Source organism: Mchenga conophoros, linkage group LG14 (genome assembly GCF_057382185.1).
Source record: "Mchenga conophoros isolate Kocher_MC1m ecotype Shallow Benthic linkage group LG14, M_conophoros_male_GT1.1, whole genome shotgun sequence".
NCBI lineage: Eukaryota > Metazoa > Chordata > Actinopteri > Cichliformes > Cichlidae > Mchenga > Mchenga conophoros.
Genome location: NC_140539.1, coordinates 19,287,566 through 19,312,461, shown reverse-complemented (window position 1 = coordinate 19,312,461; position 24,896 = coordinate 19,287,566). Strand labels below are relative to the sequence as shown.

Genomic DNA, 24,896 nt, shown 5'->3' with positions numbered 1-24,896 from the left:
CCATCACACAGGCTGATATCGCAATGACAATAAATTTTCGATTTATTGTGCAGGCCTAAAAGTGACTGTTGCACACCTGCAATAACCTTAATATTTTCTACCAAATACTAACCTGTACCTGCAGCTGGTAAGTATCTACTAAGGTCTATTTATAAAAAAAAAACCAAACAAAAAAAACGTTTTGCACCACAGTTGTTATGTGTCAGTTACATATGTTCAGACTTTAAAAAAAATGCTTAATCTCGAGTCACCTCAAATGGTCTGGACAGCATTTATCTGTAGGATATCTAGCCTGTTGGTCTGCTGTTTAACTCTGCTGTCAAAAAGCCATATGTGGTGTGCCTATTAGAGCTGGGCGATATATCGAGTTTTTAAAAAATATCGATATATTTTTATACGAGATATAAGATGTGACAATATCCTTTATATCGATATAGTCTATGTTACGTTATAATTATACTTGTGGAGCCGCAAGTTTGCCTCTCTTTCGTCTACTTTCGTCTTTACGCAATGTTACTCGGCCTCGCCTTCACTGAACACAACTCCCCCTCCTCCCCCATCGCTTCGCCTGCAGGAAGCGACAAGATGGACACGGCAAATCTCCGTTAACGAGTTACTGCGCATCGCCCCGTGCGTGGGGCTGGATGGCGTCAACGTGTTAGCTAGCTAACCACGCTAACGAGCTAACCACGCTAACGCCATGCAGCCCAGAGGTGCTGCATGGACTAAAATCCTTTCATTTTCTCAAAAGTTGACAGCGCGCCTTATGTATGAATTCTGGTTGTGCTTGATGGCCGCGAACCGATTTTATGTGGAACACGGCGCTCAGCAATCTGTCAAAAAATGTTTTAGTACGACTTTGGTAAGCTACGGAGCTGCACCGCTTGATGGATTGTCGGAGCATTACGGCTGAGCCTCGCGGAGTGATACGTACTGTGCTTCAACGTAATATTACCCTACTGTGTATAAGGACCACAAATGGCACCTGTTAAGAGACGTGGTTACGAAGCGGATTTCAAACTCCAGGCTGTCAGTCACGCAGTACAAGTTGGGAACAGAGCAGCTGTGAAATCTGTCTTTGTTATTACGCTCAACGTCTTTTAGTTTACATTTTGACTGCACAATTGTGAGCTTTTTGTTATGCACAAAAACAACATTGTTTTCTTTTATTTATGGAGCATTATTATTTAATAAATGCTCATAATTTATTTTTGAGTAAATTTTATGTACATCTGCTCTATGTTAATAAAAGTGCCTGTGTGACATCTGGGACACAGCTTTGACTAAGAACTCTCTTTTTGTTCTTACTTCATGGCTTTAAAAAAAAAATAAATATCGAGATATATATCTTATATCGCCACCCAGCTAAAAAATATCGAGATACGAATTTTGGGTCATATCGCCCAGCCCTAGTGCCTATGTCTATTTACTCTTGAGGAGACTGATATGCAAGTCTGATATGAATCGATGAGTTATTGAAGCACATTTACACTAAGTAAAGCGCTATACAAATACAGGCCATTTACCATTTTTAACTGATAATTGTGTTACTGAAGCTGAACTGAACTTGATGTTGTTAGCTTCTGTTAGCAGCTTTTACTGAAACATTCTTAGAAGTGGGTCTAACATCGTCTAACCCAGGCAACTGCAAAATAAACTCCCATGTGATACAAGAGTGGTATCAAACTGTTTATCAGAAAGAAAGTGCTGGCATAACCTTAAAGCTTATAACCAGATGCTGTTATAGCCGGTCACACTTCTAATCTGCTGACAAGTCACTACGGCACTATCAAGAACAAACAAGCATGTTAACGCATGTTTTCTTATGTTACAGCCCTGACTTCAGAGCTTTTCTTTCTTAACCCAGCACCAGCACTCACAGCAGCTTGGTTACCTGCCTATACTGCCAGTTATCTATCAGCACCTTTGGTTGTGTACCACAATAGATGTGGTTAACAGAGCATCTCTTTGTCAGTTTAATAGGGAGATGTTTTTGTCAGGGTGCACACTTACACCTTCAGGCTTTGTAAATAGAGTGTTCATTGATAGCATGAAACATTTTACTTGCAGATAGTACATAAATCCATCCTGCAAAATAAAATATGGAATTTAAAACTTTAGTGTAAAATACAGCTTTTACAATAAGCAATGTTAAATATATCAAAATGTGATTGCCATTGAATTTATATTCTGAATAATTTGATCACACAAAGGTATATACACACACAAACACAAAAACTCATACATACTAGACCATACAGCTTTATGAGCCAGGACTTGGTGGTTAAACCCAAGGTAAACAATCAATTCTCAGAGGCAGTATTAACAGCAGACAGGCATTATTGCCTGCAATGAAGGTGGGACTTGACAAATATGGGTGGAGGGAAAGAAAACAAAAGAACACCACCATTATATTGCAGTTAATATAGAAAGAACAAAACTGATGCGAAACTTTTAACATTTCGTCGTCTTCAAATGCAATGACACTGTGGGTGGGAATCACAGTAATTCACAAGCAAATACTATCACAATTTGTTGCCCACGATAATGACAGTATCACGATACATTGAATCGCAAAACACTGCAAGACAATCATCTACAGCACAGCATGATATCCTCTATTTATTCACATTATTGCGAAGTGGGTGAATTAAATCTTCCTGGATTTCTGAGGCCGATCAGTATTACCCCTCAGCAAATACATATTTTTAAAGAAATAATTCTAAAACTATTGATATTGGGCACATTGATAACTGCAATACTATAGTTGGCCAATCCGAAGGTACACTGGAGCATTTTTTCCAGTATCCCAAAAAGCCCCTGACACTGAGGCACTGTGCAAAGAACCATGAGTGTAAAACAATGTTTTAAAAACAGCACACTAGCTAACATGATAGTAACCCCTTTAACACAGCCAAAGATTAAAGTTCTGTTTATCTTGTCAGTTTTCAAAAAAAGAAAGTAGATAAGTCAAGTCTTTGTCACTATAAAAACACAGTGGGACATTTTATTTCAAACTATGCAGTTACTGTATTACTTCAAACCTAGTTGGCATTTCTCTACTCTTATTATCAATCAGCTTGTGTAGATGGCCGATTAAGATCAATGATGGTCAGAGCTAACGGCTATACCTCTATCTCGTCCACCTAACCGTTTCTCTCTATTTCTCTCTCTCTCACACACACACTTAGAAATAAAAGTCTAAGTTCAGCTGACATCCAACCGCTTAATTTCACTAACTGAAGTTGGCCAAATCAGTCCGTGTTTTATGTCAATGTGCAAAAACATTTCTTAATTCTGGAATTCTGAAACAACCTCCCTTTGTTCATGTTCCCGTTTCTCTTTGACTCACCACATATTTTATTTTCGTTTTGTTATTTTGTGTAAGTGTGTGTATATTTAGGCCACACACAGTTACATAGGGTGGATAATGACACCATAATGGTTGGCTCCTCTGCCATGAGTCATAATATGATAGGAATGGGATAACTGGACTATGAAGCAAATTTCCCAACCTTAACATATAGATATCAATACACTTGCAAGAAGCTCATAAAGACTAGTAAATTTATTGGTATAGCTCTATACGCTACTAAAGACCAATGTTTCATGTAGCCCTTTTCCACTAGTACCTGACTCTACTGTACCTTTCAGTCCTTTTCCATTATAGTCGTGTACCACCTAATGTGTGTAGGGTTGTAATAGCAGCATGGTTGGGAGTCCTGTGACACCATTTGAACACCGAAAAAAGGATGACATTGAGGCGACGGTACATCTGTTGCTCAGTGTGTGGCTTTTTTCTAGACTCAGGCACCACTGTGGTTTTTTGTGTAGCCATTTCCCTCATTGCTGGAATTCAAAAATGGCAGATGTGATTTTCGTGAAGGCAGTGGCATGCAGTCTTTCAGCGTCACATTTTGGATCACCTCAGATTGCTTGGAACCCCAGCCAATTGGGTACTAAAAAAGTACCAAACACCAAAGAGTGGGTAAGAGTGGAAAAGGATTATTAGTAGCATTGCTCATTGTCCTGGTTAACAAGTACACACTGAAGGCTGGTGGGAAATTTGCCACACTTAGCTGAGACTAGGGCTGGGCGATATGGCCTAAAATTCATATCTCGATATTCTTTAGCTGGATGGTGATATATGATATATATCTCGATATTTTTTAAAGCCATAAAGTAGGAACGAAAAGAGAGTTCTTAGTCAAAGCTGTGTCCCAGATGTCACACAGGCACTTTTATTAACATAGAGCAGATGTACATGAAAAAATTACTCGGAAATAAATTATCAGCATTTATTAAATAATAATTCTCCATAAATAAAATAAAACAATGCTGTTTTTGTGCATAACAAAAAGCTCACAATTGTGCAGTCAAAATGTAAACTAAAAGACGTTGAGCATAATAACAAACACAGACAGATTTCGCAGCTGCTCTGTTCCCAAGTTCTACTGCGTGACTGACAGCTTTGAGTCTGCTTCGTAACCATGTCTCTTACAGGTGCCATTTGTGGTCCTTATACACACAATACGGTAATACTACGTTGAAGCACAGTATGCATTACTCCGCGGGGCTCCTGACTACAGTAGCTGTAATGCTCCAACAATCTATCAAGCGGTGCGGCTTCGTAGCTTACCAAAGTCGTACGACAGCATTTTTGACAGATTGCTGAGCGCTGTGTACCACATAAAATCGGTTTGCGGTCAGTAAGCACAACCAGAACTCATACATAAGGCACACTGTCGATTTTTGTGAAAATGAAAGGATTTTAGTGTAAGGTTATAGTCCGAAAAATACGGTATACGAGTTTTGTAAGGTAGTTTGTTTCGGGGCAGGAGGCTGGGAGACAGCACACAGTTTCACACACGCTTCATTTTGCCCTTTATGGTGCTGTTGTAAATTGTGAAAATACTAGTAATGCTAGATGCACGGCGTTAACGAGGTAACCGCTAACGCATTGACGCCCACGCACGGGGCAATCCGCGGTAACTTGTTAACGGAGATTTGCCGCGTTAATACAGTTATGGCATAAACGTCAGTTTAACGAGTGTAACGTTGCAGCACTAAAATAGTAATCTCCAAATGTTTTCTTTTACTGACCAGCTCCTCTTTGATAGCTGCCGTGTCCATCTTGTCGTTGCCTGCAAGTGAAGCGATGGGGGAGAGGGAGGCAGAGTAACGCAGCATAGAGACAAAAGTGGACGAAAGAGAGGCAAACTTGCGGTTCCACAAGTACAATTATAATGTGACATTAGGGCTGGGCGATATGACCTAAAATCCATATAATATATCGCGACATATATCGTTACCGCACATGCTTCAAATTATATCGCGATATATTATTTTCTTCTGTGTAACGTATTTTCCACACTAAAAGGCACACTTAAAATCCTTTAATTTTCTCAAAAATCGAGAGTGTGCTTTATGTATGAATTCTGGTTGTGCTTACTGACCTCGAACCGATTGGGGTGTGCAAAAATCTGTTAAAAATGTTTTAGTACAACTTTGGTAAGCCGCACAGCTTGATGGATTGTCAGAGCATTATGGCTGCCGTAGTGAGAAGCTTCGTGGAGTAATCTGGGTCCAAAACTCCGTCCCTTCAGGTCCCAAAGTCAAACGAACACAGAGTTAAAAACGGTCTAAATTCTTTCATCTTTAATAAAATCATCAGCGTTGCTGCTTTACCAAGTGTAACAATTAAGTTTAACATCCATGCATCCATGAAAACAGAATTTATTAAATTTAACGGACTTACAAGTTAACAGGAAGTTAGCTCGCTAGTTTCCACCTAAACATGACATAGCATGTTCTGACTGAGAGATTTTTGAAACTAATTAAAACGTACAGCTCTGCTACCACTTCCAACATAAACGAAGACAGAAAACTAAACAGCAGTGGCGTTTGCAGGGTTACTGAAGTTGGACTACCTGGTATATAATGTTGTGCTACGTGATTGCTAGCGACACAGCTATGTTAGCATAACATTAGCACAGTGAAGCTGGAGGATGAACGCCAACTCGATAAAAGTTAACGTGAGGGATTCTGGTGGTTAGGGACAAATGCAATCGCATAGCAGGATGCTATACACGGGCCAAACTTCAGTCAGGAGAACAACTGAGATTATTCATCCAGTCATTTGCTATGACTGTCTCTATCGTTGGCCAAATTTATATTGTTTCTATCGTATATCGTTTATATCGCCCACCTCTACGTGACATAGACTATATCGATATAAACGATATTGTCACATCTCATATAAAAATATATCGATATATTTAAAAACTCGATATATCGCCCAGTCCTAGCTGAGATAGAATTGTTTCAAGAGTGCTGTCCATTCGCACCAGTGCTCTTGTCACTCAATATCTGCTGTGTGTGTAAGCAGCCAAAACCCAAACCTACACTATATCATAATCATCGCGGCTTTAGCTCAGGAGCTACTAATCGGAAGACTGGTGGTTTTAGATCCTTGAGTCTGCATTCCACAGTATCCTTGGGCAATATACTGAACTCTTCGATGCATGCGCTGGAGTGTGAATGTATGTGAATGTTAAACAGAAAGCACTTAGGTAGAAAAAGCATAGAAAAGGGGCTTGTATGAATTAGTGTGAATGAGATGTGTTTTATAAAGCATTTTGAGTGCTGTAGTGGAGTAGAAAAGCACTATGTAAGAACCAGTCCATTTACCATCTACCATCAACATGTATTTTCTGTTTGTTTTAGAGACAGTTGTCCTGGTGGTGGTCTAAAACTAGTGCGCATAGCTTAAGTAATCAATATTTATTACATTTATGTGGTCTGACATCATTTAGGGGAAGCACTTGAATGGCCAGTGCAGCAATAACTTTGGATTTGATCTTATTAAGTGTCCCAGAAAAGCCCTGACACTGTGACAGTGAGCCACTGTGCACAGAAAGATGACTGTAAAACAAAATCCACTTTAAAAATCAATCAACCATAATGAATTTTATGCTTTACATTTTTTTTCTATCTGTCTTTACCTATTTAAGAAGTGGCCCAAGTGCAGTCTAGCCCTTGTTTACAGGAGTACATACCCACAGAGTTTGTGGGGTCATTCAAAAACACTGTGTGTCCCAATCCAATATAATTATACGAGAAACCAATGTGCAGCAGGAGCACATGTATCCTGACAGAGTGTCAAGATCCAGATACACTCAACTTAAAGCCAGAGAAATGTCCTCACTTCACCTCATACAATATTTTTTCCTTTCGGACTGCTCATAACACCCACTCTGTTACAGTTCTGCAGTGTGATGCAGTGCAACAATGGCTACTGACACCACAAAAAACTCTCAGCAGTCACTATAAGACATCTACTGTATTTCAGTAATAAAGATCAAATGTTGTCCCTATAGATTCAGCTAAAACTAATGAGGCTTACAACAATAGCTCTGCACTACGAAGTCTCGCTGACACAAAGGGGTGGATAAAACAATTAAAAAAAAATATTGCAAACTACCCAAATTCTCATTTATTTGAATCAACGCCTCTTTAAAGTAGAGTCAACAAAAACTCAACATTATCACATCCACAATGTTAAGATTTTTTGTACAACTGTTGTATGGCTGTGCTTAAGTTTCAGTCAGATGTTAATAATAAAACAGCTACTCTTTGTATAGGTTAAATTCAAAAGCTGCTACAGTAGAATAGCATAAAAAGAATTTCTAATAACTGTAGGTATCACTAATGAATAGCCAGCCCGCAGCACAGACGCATGTGAATGTCCATTTGTGCATGTGTACACACAATACGACTGACAGCTGAATGCATTACAACTTTGCCTCCAGGGATCTGTGTCCAACCTTTTATCCTGATGCTTTATTCCCTCTGACATCTCTCACCTGCCGCAGTTTGTATGCATGCATGCATACACTTACATCAAAATTTAATTGTCAAAGAGAGACGACAATCTGACTGAACCATTGTGGTAGACTGATGCTACACAGTGTGAATCTGTGTACAGGGAAAATAAGAGCACTTTGTTGTCTTATCCTCCTATCATCCCACTAGTTCATTTATGAAAACATCAAACAATGTACTTCTGTAAGACCTCTATACATTTTCTAAAATAAAAACACTTTTTTTTTTTTTTTTTTAAAATAGTGGACATCTAAGAACCTTATTTTCAGTTAATAACTGAATAAGAGCTGAAGAATGAGTCATTCAAGTGGTGCTGAGAGGCCTTGTAGCGAGATCAGTGGACCAAGTAACTACTGGGAAAGTACGCCTACATCTCTTACAGACATTTATGGAGTTGATTACTGAATACTATTTAAGTGAATCAGCTGCAATGCACAAATGTATCATGAGATGGTGTGTCTGTTTTAGTAAAATTAAAACAGTCAGTGCCTTTCAATATGTTGCAACTACCTCAAAAACAAAAGAATGTGTTGTTGTAAAATGCCTTTTTTTCTCGACCACCTCTCACTTATAGGGAAAAGGCCACTGCAATGTCACGGATCTAACACGGCAAGCTTCTCTCAGCTGTTCCCTTCCTGGTAAGAGGTCACCACAGAGGATGGATCCACATATTTGATTTAGCACAGGCTTTCAGGCCAGACGTCCTTCCTGACACAACCCTTCCAGGGATCTGACTCTCCTTTCACTCCCAAAGCGGGGGATAACCACTACACTTTAATAATCCTACAACAGAACTGTGGATGTAGCATTTCAGTACACATCTAGAATATATTATTTATTGAACCGATTAAGATGAAAGCAGATATAGCACTACAACAATCACCAGCATGCCTTCATAAAGGGGGATGGAGAATGACAACAACATATCTGCCCTTTAATCCACAATATATTGATGTAGAACAAAACTGTAATATGCACGCAGGCAGCAAGGTGAGAAATGTTTCCCAATTTATTACTATGAAGCACGATGGTACAGGTGCGCTAAATGTCATCTCAAACCAACACGTAGAAAAATACAATTTTAAATTAAATAAAGCATTACTTCTTCTTTTGGCTGCTCCCTTTACGGGTCGCCACAGCGGATCATCTGCCTCCATTTCACCCTCCCTTTAATATCCTCTTCTGTCACACCAGCCATCTGTATATCCTCCTTCACTACATCCACAAATCTTCTCTGTGGTCTAATTAAGGCCTTACTTAATAAAACAAAAAATTATTTTCAGTGCTTAATCACCATTTCATGTGGATTTCATGAAGGTATGACCTACGAATGGTTTGCACGTCTATTTTAAGTGCTGCTTAATCGCTTCAACTGATAGTTAATCAGGAATAAAATGTTGGCCAATTTGTCTGATAATGCTGTAATAACCAATGTTACTTTTCAGGGAAAAGTTCAAAAGCTCCCTTTTTCTCAGTGTGTGTTGCTGCCATCTTTGGTTAATAATACAGTGAAACATCTTTTGACTTTAGACTGTTTGGCAAAATACTGGGACACATTTATTATATTTTTCTAATCTTGATTTTATCCAAATGAACAACTGAAAAAATAAATAACCCCTCTTGATTGATTCCTATACAAGAGAAATATTCAGAGTCCCCAAAATGCAGTTGAATGAATCTTTATGTACAGCAACCTTATTATTACTATTAACCATTGATTTCTTCTAAGATGGTCCAACCATTGAAATGTTTACATCTGCTAACCTCTAAAAGAACAGTAGCATTACTGGAGGTTGAGGGACCGGGAGCTGGACGAGGCACAGGAAATGAAGGTGACTCTGGAAGCTGCCGTCTGTCGGTGCTTCATTCGCCGATCTGTGATGAGCAAATCACTAAGTGGTTCAAACCACACGGGAATGAAGTGCTGGAAAGCTCTGTTACAGAACCGCTGTCTGTCGTAACATTAAGTGACTCCCGCTTTCAACAGTCTGACGGTTTTATGGCTGCATTGTACAGCCTGCCATTCATATACATGAGCCTGCACCCCACACATGCCAAAAGCCATACGACATCCACCGTCTTCCTCAAGCGAAGTAGACAGATGAATCAACTTTAGCATATAGGAACAACACTAGATCTCATCCAGTAGGAAAAAACAAAACCACAAACATAGTATTTTCTGAGTAGAGCTCCTAAAGCGAACCACTGACCTTTAAGTTAATATACTTTCATCTGGTGGATGCAGTTCTAGTGGATGCCTTTTGATTTATCTAGAGTCACAAAAATAAAGTCAGCCTTTAAAAAAGACTTCCTTGTTTGTATATTAATAAGATTTAGGGTCTTCAGTCCCCCCCCCCCCCCCCCCGCCCCAATCACAAAGGAAAGCATTTCTAGATGTCATAATTACAAACAGGACGAAAGTATCACCTATTAGAATCACTGAATGTCTATCATCCACAGAGCAGTGTGCATCTTCCAGTCTCGATCGTAGACTATTATTTTAAATGTACATAGTTTGCTTACACAGTAATGCTCTGGTGAAGCCAACAACAGTAGCATCTCACAAATCCCTTTAGACAGATAAGGCTTCTTGAATTAAATGGGATTAGTAGTCAGTGACTAAAGCAAGTAATCCCCCACCCACCGCCTACAAAAAAGGGAAAAAGAGATGATGGCAAAAAGGATTCATTTCACTGATAAGACTAGTCAAAAACAGGAGGGTAAATAAATAAATAATTACCTGTAACATTTGGAATAATCCTATCTGATATGCACCATTTAAACACACATCTTGTAGTATCAAGTTTTTTAAAAAGTGCCTTTTTTAACTTCTGCCACTGCTCGTTGCATTAGGCATAAATAAATGATCCAGCTTGCATATGTTACCCTGAGCACTGCACTTGGAACTGGCATGTTCACTGATTTCCTATACTGTATACGACGAAAAGCAATTAGATTTAAATCAAATTGAGATGAATAAATAATGACAACGAGCATTAGTTGCAGTGGATATCTGTGCACAGCAGCTAAGTCCTGGTGTAAGTGACATTCAGATAAAGTATACATTTGTTATGAACCCAGGCAGGAGTTGATGGGCACTGACATAGTTAGCCACTTTAATCCAGTGTGCAAACATTTGCACATGCAGAGTAAACCTTTTCTACCCATTTTGACCTTTCCCACTTCTCTCATTCGTCTCCTTCCCCTAAATTCAGCGCCAAACTCTTAACAAATTTAACTCCAGAAACAGTCATTTTCTCCATAGTGGCTGCTGTAGCCTTGAGGCGTTTGTATTTACCCTCACATCAGTGGTTAATATGTAGATATATCAGTCAGAGTGTGGCATGCACTGGCAGTGCACTGCATACCAGAGATAGCAAGCAAAGCCAAAACAGCGATGGTTGGACAAAAATGGTCACACTCAAACAAGCTTAAGACACCATTTTGAAAAATCCACCGATTTCTAGATAACCACTCCGAGATGCCATCTTGCCAATTATCACTAGATTAGCCAGCGTTAGCATGGCGATCCATCCATTCCGAAACACTCCGTGCAGGAATCTGCACGGGTCACATATTACTAACGTTAGCTTAGCTTGCGTGCTAGCCTGAAAAGCCAGTCGCTAACCCGTCGTAGCATCCCTGCATCTCTCGGCACACGCTGCCCCATTTTAAAAAAACGCTAATTAGCAAGTTAGCCGGGGCAAAATTAGCAATGACAATGAAAACCACTCGCAGCAGGTCAGACCCGCAACGCACTGGGAAAACAGCTGCTAACACTACTACCTGGCGGACGACAAATAAAGTGAAAAAACAAAACAACAAAAAACCTGACACATGCTTCAAATAGTATCACTTTAAGTCCGCTGTTTAAGCTAGCCGCTTTAGCTTAGCCCGCTAGTTCCCCACTGTAGCCACCACGGAGGACAATTAAAGGGATACGGAGGGGAAAAAAAGATAGGAAAAAAAACCCCGAACAAGCATCAAGAAAACACACAGACATTTCTCCTCTTTGTGATAAAAAGCATAAAAGACTTACCAAAGCTACTCGGTCGATCACGGAAGGGAAAAAAGGAAAGATTCCCCGAATGTGTACGTGCTCTCTCCCGTGTGAGTGTGCTGCCTCGGGTCGGTGCGGACTGGCTCTGCTACAGCAGCGTTTTGTCGGGCCAGTGGCGATGGGAAGACAGCTTTCACCCGGAGAGACGGCCACAGTGTGGGGGATGGGGATGCACTGCCGGGAGGGGAGAGAGGGAGGGATGCAGGGATGCAAGAGACAGAGGAGGGGGGCCAGACCCACCAATAATATAAACTGGAGAGGCTCTGATAATAGCCCGATAATATGTACACCGATTCAGTGCAGTCTCGTAAAAACTGAAATCAGTAAATGGCGTTAGTATGTGCTGCCCGTTTACACTGATTTCACTCCAGTTTCACAACAATGGGACGGTCTCTGACTTTTATAGGATGGTCTGTTGTATTAAGATGAAGGAGGATAAAGCATATAGAGTATAATGACTGTTTTTCCCTTTTTTTGCTTTTCTGTATATTTGCATTTTATCCATGATTGAGCCCACGTTTTATGTAGTAATAGCATAATAATAATAATAATAATAATAATAAGAAGAAGAAGAAGAAGAAGAAGAATTGAATTGTGTCTACAAAAGCTCTTATTCTGTAATCATGTTTTTCAGGCGTTTTCAAGAGTGTGTTTTTGTGTCACTGTGGTGGTGAGACGGTGTTTTGAGAAACCGTCCTACTTTGGCAAATCGTCCAACCTGCATTATAATTTGACCCTAACCCTAACCATAAGAAATATTCACAATGGGTTAAAAAATGATGTAAATTTGGGGGTTGTGTTACGCGCATGCGCAGCGTTTGCGCAGAAACAACGGTTAGGATGGTTTGTGAAGTAGGATAGATTCCCAGAACAACACGATACTGCAGCACCGCTTTAAGTTCACGTTCTAATTCAGATTCAATGGCTGTTGTCCTATGCATCCCCATAATCATTTCTCCGCAGCACGGCAGCGTCACCCAGTGGTAAGAAATATTACTGCATCAACATAGTGTCAATGAGAAGCACACAGGAGTAAAGTTCTGCCCATAGGAATTTTGACTCAAAATTACTTGATATGTTTGAGATATGTTTTCATTTGCAACAGAGAAAGCACCCATGGTTAACTAAGCAAGCTAACCTGTATAACTGCTGAACGTTAACTGTTCTAAACTTGTAACTAAAGCAAATAGAAAGGCTGACCAGAACACTCGCCAGAAATAACCGACCAATAGGGGAGAACTACAGTTCCCAGCGGCCATTGCGCCTTTTTCTGCAATAAATAAAGAGTACAACGAAAATAAATGAGGGGGATATAAAGGAGACACGGGCATTATTCTTTTTAGGGAAAATCGCAAATTCAGTAAACAAGATGACAGGAAGAAGACGATTAAACGCAAAAAAAAACAAACAAAAAGCGGACTGAAATCTCGCGTGATTTCAGGCTTCCGGAAACTAGAATAGCATGAGAGCTCTCCGAGGTGCTGACACTGTCTTGAGTATTACTTGTCCTGCCTCAGACTAACTAGCTGCACATTTCACGCATTTTATACTCATATATTTTTGACTTTTAACGTCCAGACATCACCTCAGGTAATATCTAATGTGCTTATCTTGAATGCAGTAATCGTGTCAGACACTCAGTGTCAGACACAATGATACTACTGCATGTCTTAATGGTAGAGGAGGACTGGACTGTGTGTTACAGATCTGTTCATGTAAATTAGTTTGTTGCATTCTTGTATCTCTTATTCCCTCTGTGTGTGCGTGTGTCTCTCACAGACTCACTCCATTACTATAAATTGCATCATTTTTCTATTCTTTTTTTTTTCTTTTTTCAGATTCTGGCGTAATGGATGAAAATCATGACTTGTCCTTGTGTTTGACCAACACCCACAACCCCTGCAGCAGCAACAGCCCACCCAGCAGTAAACCTGGCAGTGCTCCACAATGCAACGGGGTCTCAGAGCGCCGGACAATGCTGCGGGTGTCTGAGTCCCATGGACTGCAGCTCCTGGGCGTGCTCAGATCGCTCAGGGAGAGAGGCTTGCTGTTTGACTTCACCATTAAGGTGCAGGAACGCAGCTTTCCCTGTCATCGCTGTGTTCTTGCAGCATGTAGTGATTTTTTCAGGTATCTATCTATCTATCTATCTATCTATCTATCTATCTATCTATCTATCTATCTATCTATCTATCTATCTATCTATCTATCTATCTATCTATCTATCTATCTATCTAAACACATGTGTCTTGGGTTTAGGGCCATGTTTGAGGTGGATATGCGAGAGCGTGATGATGGTTCAGTAACGCTGGGTAATCAGTGTCCAGCAGCGGTGGCTTCTTTCCTGGACTTTGCCTACTCTGGGGAGGCGCTCATCACTGATGGCAACGTAGACATGTTGTTTCAGCTCGCCTCTTTTCTGCAGGTAGAAATGCAACTGCTTCATCTTCCTTCTTACCCTTAAACATGTTCATTTTGCCATGACTTCCTGGGATACTGCAGTAAATCAATAATCTTATTATTAATAGTTATTGTACCAGACTGTCGGGGTCAAGAGAGAGCTGAGTAATCACTGAAAGAGTAAGATCATGAATACAAGCGGCCAAAATGAGCTTCCTCTGCACGGTGGCTGTGCTCAGCATTACAGATAGGGCAACGAGTTCAGACATCTGGAGGGATCTCTGAGTGGAGCCGCTGCTCCTGCGTTTCAAAAAGAGTTGAAATGGTTTAAGCATGTGGTTAGGATGCCTCCTAACCAAGCTTCCCACTGGGAAGAGACCTCAGGGTAGACCCAGAACCTGCTGGAGAAATTATATTTGTCACTTGGCTTGGGAACACCTCGGGATCCTACTGGAGAAAACTGAACAGTTTGCCTCAGGAGAAGGATGTCTGGAATGCCTTGTTACCTCTTTCCCCCATAAAGATGACACTTGATGACCTCCCCTGTACCCTTGAAAGACAAGTTTCGACACCTCGGTATTTATCAATAAAGATTTGGTTGGATGATCATTAGAATAGTTTCAGGTTTTTTCTGAGGCTAGGCAGAGACCATTCTCACTGACCTCTGCTGCAAACCTTGATGCATTTTGTTCTTCAAGCAGGTATGAAATATAACAGAAATAGTTCAGTTCAGAAGGAGCTTCAAGTCTTACTCCTATTAGGCTTTAAAGGGGTAAAGAGTTAAAGACCGAACACTTAAAATGAAAAAATCTATAGTTGTGACAGTCAGCTAGGCACTTATTTTCTTGTTGCCAAATGTCATTTTAACATGAAAATTTCCCTGCTCTTGCTGTTGTGCCTTCAGGTGTCTGTCCTGTCCAAAGCATGCAGCGACTTCCTGATAGGAACCATGGATCTTTATAACTGTCTGTCTCTCTTGTCTCTGGCTGAGGGATACGGCTCAGCCTCTCTCCTGCAAAGTGCCAATGAGTTTGTGGTCCAGAACTTCTTTGAACTCTCCAAAACGCAGGACTTCCTGGATATGCAGGTGAAACCCAATCTTGCACCTAAACATTGCATCTATGCAGAGAAAGGCTGGAGGCTGATCAGAGTCTCTGTTGTAATTTATTCTCTATATCCAGTTGCTAAACACTTCATTATGTCTGACTTAAGAACTAGTTAAGGCTCAAAGCACCAATGATGTTGGATTTCTTGCATATTTGGTGGGATTTTTCATATTATTATTGAGATATTTTGGTTCATTGTTATAACAGTTCTGAAATCCATTAAAGCAAAAATAATATGCAACTCTTATTGTTTTATGTATGTATTGTTATCATTAATAAGCCCAATAGTTAAGCTAATGGTTCCTCTGCAACATGTAAAAAACATTGTATACACAATATATTTCATTAAATCTGCTTCTATATCAGTAACAAAACATCTTTTTGTTTCATGTTTTTAAGCTGACAAATACATCACATTAAAAAAAAGTAACTCTTTTCAGGTTAATGTCTTGGAGTTGTGCCTCAGGTCAGATGCTCTAAACGTGCCCAGTGAGGAGGCAGTGGTGGTGTCGCTCCTTGGATGGATTCGCCATGATCTCCCAGGAAGACAGAAGCTGATGCCGGGATTGCTGTCTCTGACCCGGCTGCACCATCTTCCTGCACCTTCACTAAAGGTACAACCGAACCTTTACCTGTACTGGGTTTAAAGACTTTTTGCAGTTTGTGGATTTGTGATCGCATCACCTTTCCTGTGTTGACTCTTACATTCTCTCTTAGTCTCTGTGTGATTCTGACCCTCTCCTCTGCAACGATGAGTCCTGTCTCGCCCTTGCGTCAGAAGCCCAGAGCAGACAGACAAAGCACAATGGCCTGCTCACTGATGCCAGGCCTTCCACCACGCAGAGTTATATCTACATCCACAAGACAGAGGAAAATGGAGAGATCCGGCACACCTTCTGCTACTGTCTGGAAACAGACCAGTGGAAAGAGCTGGGCACAGGGCAAGAAGAGGGGACAACTATGATGCCAGATCCACCAGGATCTTACCTTACCAGCTATGCTGAGAAGGTAAGGTTTACAGCATCAAATGAAATAATGTCAATTTGTGAATATTCTTTATAGTTATATGGTGCTGTTTACTAGAAAAAGGCATCATCTTTTCTTACTCTTTGTCCTTGTTGACTAAAGATTTTGATCACCATCTTTTCTGCTATCTACTGGATTGAAGATGTTTGTCACAGGTGGTTGCCAGGGAAATTGCTGCCGGGCGATACGCCTCCACGTGGCTGAACCTTTCCATGATGCCACTGATGAGGTTTGGTGCTTCTGTCCCGTGACCTTAACCTGCACACCTGCACCTGCCATGCTTAAGCCCAGAACCATGCACACAGCTGTAACGTGCCTGGATCGAGTGTATGTCATTGGAGGACGGACCAAGGGATCCAGAGGGGGGGCTCCCAGTCTGCTGGAGGTAACAGTGTTGGTTGGGATATGCTTCCATTAGTAGGTCATGGAATCAGTCATGGCCAACAGTGTTGATCTAATTCATGTGCGGTGTTGGATTTTAGGTGGAGTATTATAACCCTTTGGCTCAAACCTGGCGCTCTGTCAGTCCACTTCCCACTGCTATCTTCTACCCTGAGGCCAGTGCTTGTGGCAGTGTAATCTATACGCTGGGGTCAGAGGTGGAGATCACAGACTCCTTTAACCCCTCACTCGACTGCTTCTTCTGCTATGACGCCCTGCAGGACCAGTGGAGCCGCCTGGTGGCAGAGTTTGGCCAGTTCTTCCACGCTACACTGGTCAAGGCTGTGTCAATTAATAAAACACTGCACCTCTGTGACTTATCTACATACAAAGTGAGCAACGATTTAGTTTATCAGTCATGCCATTGCAGCCAGAGAGCCTTAAAAAGATTCTGAAGCTTAATTCTGTGGTAAAATACACTGAGCTTGTGTAAAAGTGTCCCTTTTTTTCTTTTCAGGTCTACAGTTTTTGCCCAGAGACCTGCGTCTGGAAGGGTGAAGGATCATTTGAATGCGCTGGGTTCAATGCCGGAGCAGTGGGCATGAGGGACAGAATCTACATTCTGGGCGGAGACTATTCACCTGATGAAATCACTGATGAGGTTCAGGTAGGATAGAAAACTCACATTTATATTGCTAGGAACTGAATAACCTTTACCTTTAACCCAGACCCAGACAGAAGTTTACAGACTCTTTATGGGCATGGATGTCATGATGATTTTGGGCTTTTAGTGATTTCTTTGAACTCTTTTTTTCCCCAGAGCGGGATGATTGTAAATCATACGTTTTTAATGACTTTAAATTCAAACTTGAAATTCGAATTTATTTGGGAATTTTTTTGCAATCCACTCAGGGTCAAAGGCATGCATACAGGCTCAAATACATACACGCATCCTTTTTTCCCCCCCGCCTGTCCCGTTTGGTTCTTTTGCCATCAGAATTATTGTCTAAAGGCAAAGAAAGATGCTCAACGGATTTACATGCACACATCCTAATATAATCCTAATATTTGGTTAAATGTACTTTTGCAAGCTGCAGACACTTTTGGTAGCCATCAACAAGCTTCTGGTACAATTCCAGGTATTTGAGCAGCCTTCTCTGCAGAAATAGTAGAGTTTATTTAAATTGCTTGGATTCTTGGCATAGACCTGGTTTTTCAGCATCACCCACAAATTTTCAATAGGGTTGAAGTTGGGGATTTGGGAAGGTAATTCCGGAAGCTTAATGTTAGCCTGTTTTATCCATTCGAAAACTAGTTTTGATGTGTTTGGGATCATTGTCCTGTTGGAAAAACCGATTGTGTTTAAGTTTCAGCTCAGCTAGCTGTTAATTTTAGGTGATGTTGAATAATTTGAAGGTCTTCCTCCTCCTTCATTATTCCATTTCATTTTACTTATTGCACTATACCAGTACCACTGGTAGTAAAACTGTATGGATACTTTTGACCCTGTAGGGATTGGAGAAAATACAAAAACAAATTTAAAGTTCTGCAACCAAATTTTCTTAAAAAAAAAAAAAAAAAAAAAAAAAGTTAATATGTATATAGTGTACAATCATTCCAGTCTGGAAAAAGCACAATTCAGAGAAATCATTTGAAACCACAAATTACCATGATATTCATGCCTATGATGAGTGAATTTCTGACTACACCTGCACTCTTAGTTTTTACTAATTTAACTGTCTACTGTTTTCTTTCTTACTACCTACGCAGGTGTACTACAGTGGGAGGAGTCAATGGGAGGAAGTGGCACCCATGCCCAAAGCACTCACAGAGTTCCACTGCCAGCTCATCAGCTTCAACAGATATAGAGACCCGTGGGGTGATACAGCATAACTGATGGCAAACACATACATGCCCACCAACGCAGCAAACATGCAAGCGAAAGTTTGATGTCTGTGTGAATGAGCTTCCCTCGGCTTTCCAAACTGTGTGCATGACGGACAGCTAACACTTCAAGAGAGAATGCTATTCCCGTATTTAACCAGCAAATAGACACTCTTGAAACATAGCTCTCTTTTGAGAGAGTATCGTAGCCAAAGATAGGCAACTGACACCACATTTCCTGTCACAGATCATCAGTATATGTGAACACATTAACCTAGTCTATTAATTTTTTTATTTAGGGTCAAGTTTGATCTTTGTATTGTATGTGCGGAGCTCCTGTCATCATAGGAGCTTTGCTGTCACTCTAATTATTGCCCCTCCCATGGAGGACCCCTTTAGAATTCTATTTTAGTATCCGAGTATTTTTTTTGACAGCATGTTACAGATAGAAAATCCACATAAATAATTAGCATGTTCTGTAAACTTACCAGCCTTCTTGCAGCTACAGACTCTGTTCAGGAATTCAGACTTCTTTCATTTTTCTGAATTTGGGGATTTTGATTTTTTTTGGCAGGAATACACAAATTATGCCACAGAGAGCCTCTGGGAGGCAAGCCTCTCTTGCTTTTACTTTAAAGGGGAAAATCAGTCAACAGGTCAACTTTTGAAAGCACATGTCAGTATGCACTTTAATCAGCTTGCCTTTATTCTGTTACTACATTGCCATGTGTCCATGCATGTTCTGGTTCTCCTCTCCGGGTGCATACAACAGTTTTTCATGTGCACTTTATCAGTCATAGAGAAACACTCTGTAGCTTCAAAAGGATAGTATAGACTAAAGTTTAACAAACCTGCAAAGAGCAAATGTGGGTGTGAATCATGACTGCATGGCAAGTTTGTGCTGAGAAACAGAAGCTAAACAAATGAAAGACTGTTTAATGTTAAGAAGTGATCATAAACATAATGCTTCAACAGTCGTGTTGTCTTGTTTTATGAGTTTGTCGTGTTCATCCCTTTGACAAAAAAAACTGAAAAATTGGACACAACAGCATTGTTAAATGTGTTGGGCACTTAGACATACAGACTATGGTATGCACTCCTGTTTATAGTGACATTGCATTTTTTTTTAGAGTTTTCAAGCCATCCCATTTGGGTTTTCAACAATTTTATTCTTATTTATTAACCCTGACCACTATGCTGTGATTTCACATTCATGGCCTTATTCAAAAAAACTAAACAAAAAACACTAAAAATACAGATTCTGAACTATTTTATCCTTCATAGTTTGTCCCGGCTATAGTAACCACTTATTGTTGACCTCACATGAATAAGCAGAGCTATAGGTGTAAACACTGTATTATAAAATTTAGCCAGCAGCCAAGTCTTCCGATAACCCGACGCACGTGTCTCTCCATCCCCTCCGCCTCACGTCCGTTTCCTCTCTCATTGCTTAATTTTTTAGTCCTGGTAAGATTTCACCAGCAACCACATCAGCAGCACAGTGATTAAGACGATCATGAAGTTGAGGAACAGCTCCTGCACCGAGCGATCCATGGCAGCGTGCTGGATGGAGAGGATAGGTGAGACAGTCGAGGAGAGGTTGGTTGCTGTAAACTTTTAAGACAGAGGTAGGAAAAAGAAACTGCGTTTCAGTTGTTAAAGTGTAGACAAAAATGCAATACACAATGGTGCACATGCTCTGTGCTGGTTTATGCAGTCCCTGTTACAACAGGTTAGAGGGATCAGTGACTTCTCTGCTGAGTTACTGTTTACAGTCACCAAAGGTCAGCAAAGAAAAGGACAACAACATCCCCTCATATTAGCATGGGGCAGAAACACACGCAAAGCATACACCCTAATACACTAATAAATCAGGTTAAACATGTTCTATACATTTAGAAGTTGGGCTGTTTTGATATGTGCCATTAATAGCTTAGATAAAACTGGCAAAACTGAGGCTTTGCTGAGGACAATAGCACAAAGCCAGTCGCAGTCGCTGTTACCTTGATTGCTTGGCTGTGATCGCACTATGAACAGGACAAAGAGAAAGCAAATGTTATCGTCCGCTCCTTGCCTTGCCCTCCAAGAGAAGTGTTTCTTCTTCTTGGAAATGTCTCGATTGCAGCAGTTCTCCCCGTATCATCTGTTTCTTGCTGTTGTCCAGTTTTCTGCTGTTGCCAGGGGCACGGCCTGCTCCTAAAGTAGCCAACCTCAGTGGACCGCCCATGGTTCACATACACACCGACTGATGTCACACACCAATTAAACAACCAATAGAGTGTGTTATTTTCCACAATCTCATCCACTGGAGTTTTCCTACCCATAACCATACAGAGTCTGTTTCTCTCGCTCTCATACACACACACACACAACAGAGGAGGGTCTCAGGGTTATTTATAACACATTATTGGAGATACTAGGTGGATTACAGTTGTTCCAAACATAATACTTATATCATCCAATGGATATAGGAAACTAACAATATCGCCCAGTATCAGAGGAATTGTCCTCAGGAGCAGTCTCTTCAAAATGTAAAATACCAGGCATGCTTGTTTTAAACCAACTGAAGCCTCTGTTAACCAGTCACCGATCGAGTCCCTTCTCAACTTAAAAGCAAAGAATTTGTAATGGCCCAAAAGTATCGTCAGTATACACACTTACGTGGAATTTCAAATAGGTACTGATTATAGAGGGGTGTCAAGCACAGTGGCTTGCACCCTTCATTAAGTTGCTTATCCTTGATGGATGAAGAGACAGAGGATACATAATGCTCTTAGTAAAATCCACACATGTGGATGGGCAAAGCAAAAAATTAAACCCCTTGATTATGCCTGGACCTAATCTGAATTTCTCATCTTTTCTACTGATTAAAGAAATTGTTACTCAGTGCTGATTTGTGGTTATTATCTTACTGTTACTTTTTTTGACAAAGCCAGGCAGGGCTGGATAGTAATGGGATGGATTGGTATTATATATCAATATAACAAAAATTAGCAACTATAATTAGTTTGCATGATACGTATCTTTATACCCACCAGCCATAGTGGTAGCTACAACTGTTCAACTGCTTGTAAACACAAATATCGAATCAGTCAATCACAGGGCAGCAGCTTAACTTAGGCTAGCAAACATAGTCAGACACCTGCTGAAGTTCAAACTGAGCATAAGAAAAGGCAAGAAAGGTGATTTAAGTGAGTTAGAACGTGGCATGGTTGTTGGTGCCAGGCTGGCTGGTCAGAAACTGCTGATCTACTGGGACTTTGCCACACAAACATCTCTGGGGTTTACAGAGAACGGTCTAGAAAAGGCAAGCTATCTAGTTCTCAAACAACCACTCGTTGCAGCCACGGTCTGCAGAACAGCAGCAACACGATGAATCTTGAGGCAGCTGGGCTCCAGCAGCAGTAGACCACACCATGTGCCGCTCCTGTCATCTAAGAACAGAAAACCGAGGATACAATACAAACAGGTTCACCAACATTGGACAACAGACATTTGGAAAAGTGTTGCCTGGTCTGAAGAGTCATGATTCCTCCTGCGACATTCTGATAGTAGGTGCAGAATATAGTATAAACGTCTTAAAAGCTCGGACCCATCCTGTCTGGTGGTGTTGGTGTAATTTTGTGGGGGATGTTTCCTTGGCACACTTTGGTCCCCTTAGTACCAACTGATCATTGCTTAAATACCACAGCCTACTTGAGTGGTGCTGACCATGTTCATCCCTTTATGGCCACACTGTTCCCATCTTCTGATGACTGCTTCCAGCAGGATAAAACACCAAGCCACAAAGCTCAAATCATCTCCAATTGGTTTCTTGAACATTGAATTCACTGTACCCAATGGCCTACATAGTCACCAGATCTCAGTCCAAGAGTGTTCCTTTGGGGTATATTAGAACAGGTAGATTTCCAACATGGATGCACAGCTGACAAATCTGCAGCAACTGTCTGACGCTATCATAACATTCTGGGTTAAAATATCTGAGGAATGTTTCTAGTACCGCGTTGAGTCTATGCCAAGAAGAATTAAGGCAGCTGTGAACAGTGGCGGTCCTAGCCTGTTTGGCGCCCTGGGCGAACACTCCCTCTGCCCCCCCCCCCCCCCCCCCCCACACACACACACACACACACAGACACACACATAAAACATATTAAGGATTGTACATTAACATAAAACTGTTGTCGGAACCAGACTGAATTTCACCAGAGAAAGACACACGCACACACATGAAGAGAGAGAGTGTATGCATAGTATGCATACACTCATACAATGAGAACAGGACAAATCAACAATTGACAACAACTAATTAATATTAAAATCTGTAACATAATGTTTGGAGTTTAGTCTGTTACTGTTGCTATATTTACCATTTCTTCTTGGAGCAACTGTAATCCACATTATTTCCTTAGGGATTAATATTAAAGTATTCTGATTCTGATTGTTTCAGGATACATGACCTGCCATTATCCAACGACACATCTGCTTACCTGTATCTTTTGCTCGTTTCTCCTCCTCTTCTTTTCTATTTTTTCTAAACTGAGCACCTGATGGCTTTGAACTTTTCTTGTCCATCTTCCATTGGTTTTAATTTTGCACTCCAGTATGAACACAAGTCCCCCAACTCGAGGATCACCACAACATAACCTAATAGACCCACGCCTTAGTTCACAGATTCACTTTGTCTAAGGTGTATTTCTGGGATTTCACACAACCCAGGATTCAAATCATGAATACATAATGGGCTTGGATTTCAAACATTATGAATGAAATGTGCTCTATTTGGAAGCAGCCGCCCCCCTCCCCTGTGTGTGAGACTTTAAATCATCAAACTGTAAATTATAAATTTTAAATTGTTATTGATCCCTTTACCCCGAGTCCTAAAGTGTATATTTATTTTCTTACTGTTCTTATATTTATTGTTTGTTTTCTTGCACTGCTGTAACTGAAGCCTCATCATCCACAGCTTTCCTTTAATAGAAACTAAATTGAGAATAGGTTTTCGTTCTTTTGTGGATTCCTGATATTCTGTATTATGCTCGTGCTAAGAGAGGATTTTGACATTTCATCAAAGCAAACATCTCACCTCACCTCACACTTGACAGCTGCTAAAAACTGTGTTATCTCTGACCTAGTGTTAAACCCCCTTGACAAACACACTTTCTCCTGCACACACAGAGGGGCCACAGAAGGCCAAAGTCCAAGCACAGATCACTTGAACCTTTCCATCGCAGGATTCCAAGGCCATTCCCAGAGGATTAAACAGATCAAACCGGTTGAATTTTATCACCCTGCTGCTCTGCCAGCCTCGGACCAAGCACTATTTCACCCAGGGATTCCCATTGTCACAGAGATCCAATTCTGGGGTGATTGAATAACACAGCGTGAATTCTGCTGGCATCTCTGTGCGGGGTGGACTATGGCCCACTGTGACAGCTGTGTGTGCATTTAAGATAGAAAAGTGCTGGGAGAGTTGCCCTCTAAATCTGAGGGGAGACAGAGTGGTGTCAACAAGGCCTCAGAAACACCATTCCACAGATTCTGGGACACTAGATGTGTGTGTGTGTGTGTGTGTGTGTGTGTGTGTGTGTGTGTGTGTATACACATCCATTTTCTGAATGCAATATCACTATGTTTATTCTGATGTGTAAGTTAATGTGGTGACAGTTTCCAACTGTAAACATTATGGAAAATAAATAACAGCAGTAATGTATCTGAATCAAAGCAACACATCTAAAATATAAGTTATGCTTTATTTATTCCAGCTCTAGTGAAAATTCTTTTGTCGTGACAGTTACTACTACTACTACTACTAATAAACATATTATAGTAATACACAAAAATAAAATAAAATAAAATATTACACCTCCTAGACCATCAGGTATCTATTCAATGCCTGAAGGTTCTTATCTATATAGGATAATGTGGAGTCATCATGTTGCCTAGCAACCAGAGCAACAAGCTAAAATTACCCCTCTTTATAATTTGTAAACTATAAGACTAACCACATTGTATGATTTTTATTTCATGACAAGAACATCCTATTTATAATCACGCACACTGAATTATGCCTAATATTTTCTGATGCCACCATGTTGCCTAGCAACCACCTAGCAATAGGCTAATATGACCTGGTTTTAGTTTTAACACCTTATGAA

At 40.6% G+C, this 24,896-nt stretch overlaps 3 protein-coding genes across 4 annotated transcripts in view; 1 reads left to right on the top strand and 2 right to left on the bottom strand.

Moving 5' to 3' along the window:
- fam168a (family with sequence similarity 168 member A) overlaps nt 1–12,143 on the bottom strand; it is a 47,706-nt gene extending 35,563 nt beyond the window's left edge. For both annotated transcript variants that reach the window (XM_085245708.1, XM_085245709.1), the window contains exon 1: nt 11,924–12,143. The gene's annotated coding sequence lies outside the window, so the exon portion shown is untranslated. The remainder of the gene's footprint in view (nt 1–11,923) is intronic.
- A 1,146-nt stretch (nt 12,144–13,289) lies between these two features.
- On the top strand, nt 13,290–19,715 carry kbtbd3 (kelch repeat and BTB (POZ) domain containing 3). The gene is made up of 10 exons (XM_085245706.1): nt 13,290–13,534; nt 13,783–14,074; nt 14,204–14,369; nt 15,249–15,431; nt 15,891–16,064; nt 16,168–16,458; nt 16,619–16,861; nt 16,959–17,249; nt 17,375–17,524; nt 18,628–19,715. The coding sequence occupies exons 2-10, from the start codon at nt 13,794–13,796 to the stop codon at nt 18,748–18,750; spliced, it is 1,902 nt and encodes a 633-aa protein (XP_085101832.1). The 5' UTR covers nt 13,290–13,534; nt 13,783–13,793; the 3' UTR covers nt 18,751–19,715.
- On the bottom strand, nt 19,656–20,939 carry sln (sarcolipin). The gene is made up of 2 exons (XM_085245707.1): nt 20,745–20,939; nt 19,656–20,355 (listed from the first exon to the last, which is right to left on the bottom strand). The coding sequence occupies exon 2, from the start codon at nt 20,293–20,295 to the stop codon at nt 20,200–20,202; it is 96 nt and encodes a 31-aa protein (XP_085101833.1). The 5' UTR covers nt 20,296–20,355; nt 20,745–20,939; the 3' UTR covers nt 19,656–20,199.
- Nucleotides 20,940–24,896: the final 3,957 nt, after the last annotated feature.

Bases quoted from the DNA above. Each gene is read 5' to 3' on its own strand.
- kbtbd3 (XM_085245706.1), top strand. From the start codon at position 13,794: ATGGATGAAAATCATGACTTGTCCTTGTGTTTGACCAACACCCACAAC. The intron at 14,370-15,248 runs GTAGAAATGCAA...TTGTGCCTTCAG, and splicing joins AGCTCGCCTCTTTTCTGCAG to GTGTCTGTCCTGTCCAAAGC. The intron at 17,525-18,627 runs GTAGGATAGAAA...CTACCTACGCAG, and splicing joins AAATCACTGATGAGGTTCAG to GTGTACTACAGTGGGAGGAG.
- sln (XM_085245707.1), bottom strand. From the start codon at position 20,295: ATGGATCGCTCGGTGCAGGAGCTGTTCCTCAACTTCATGATCGTCTTA.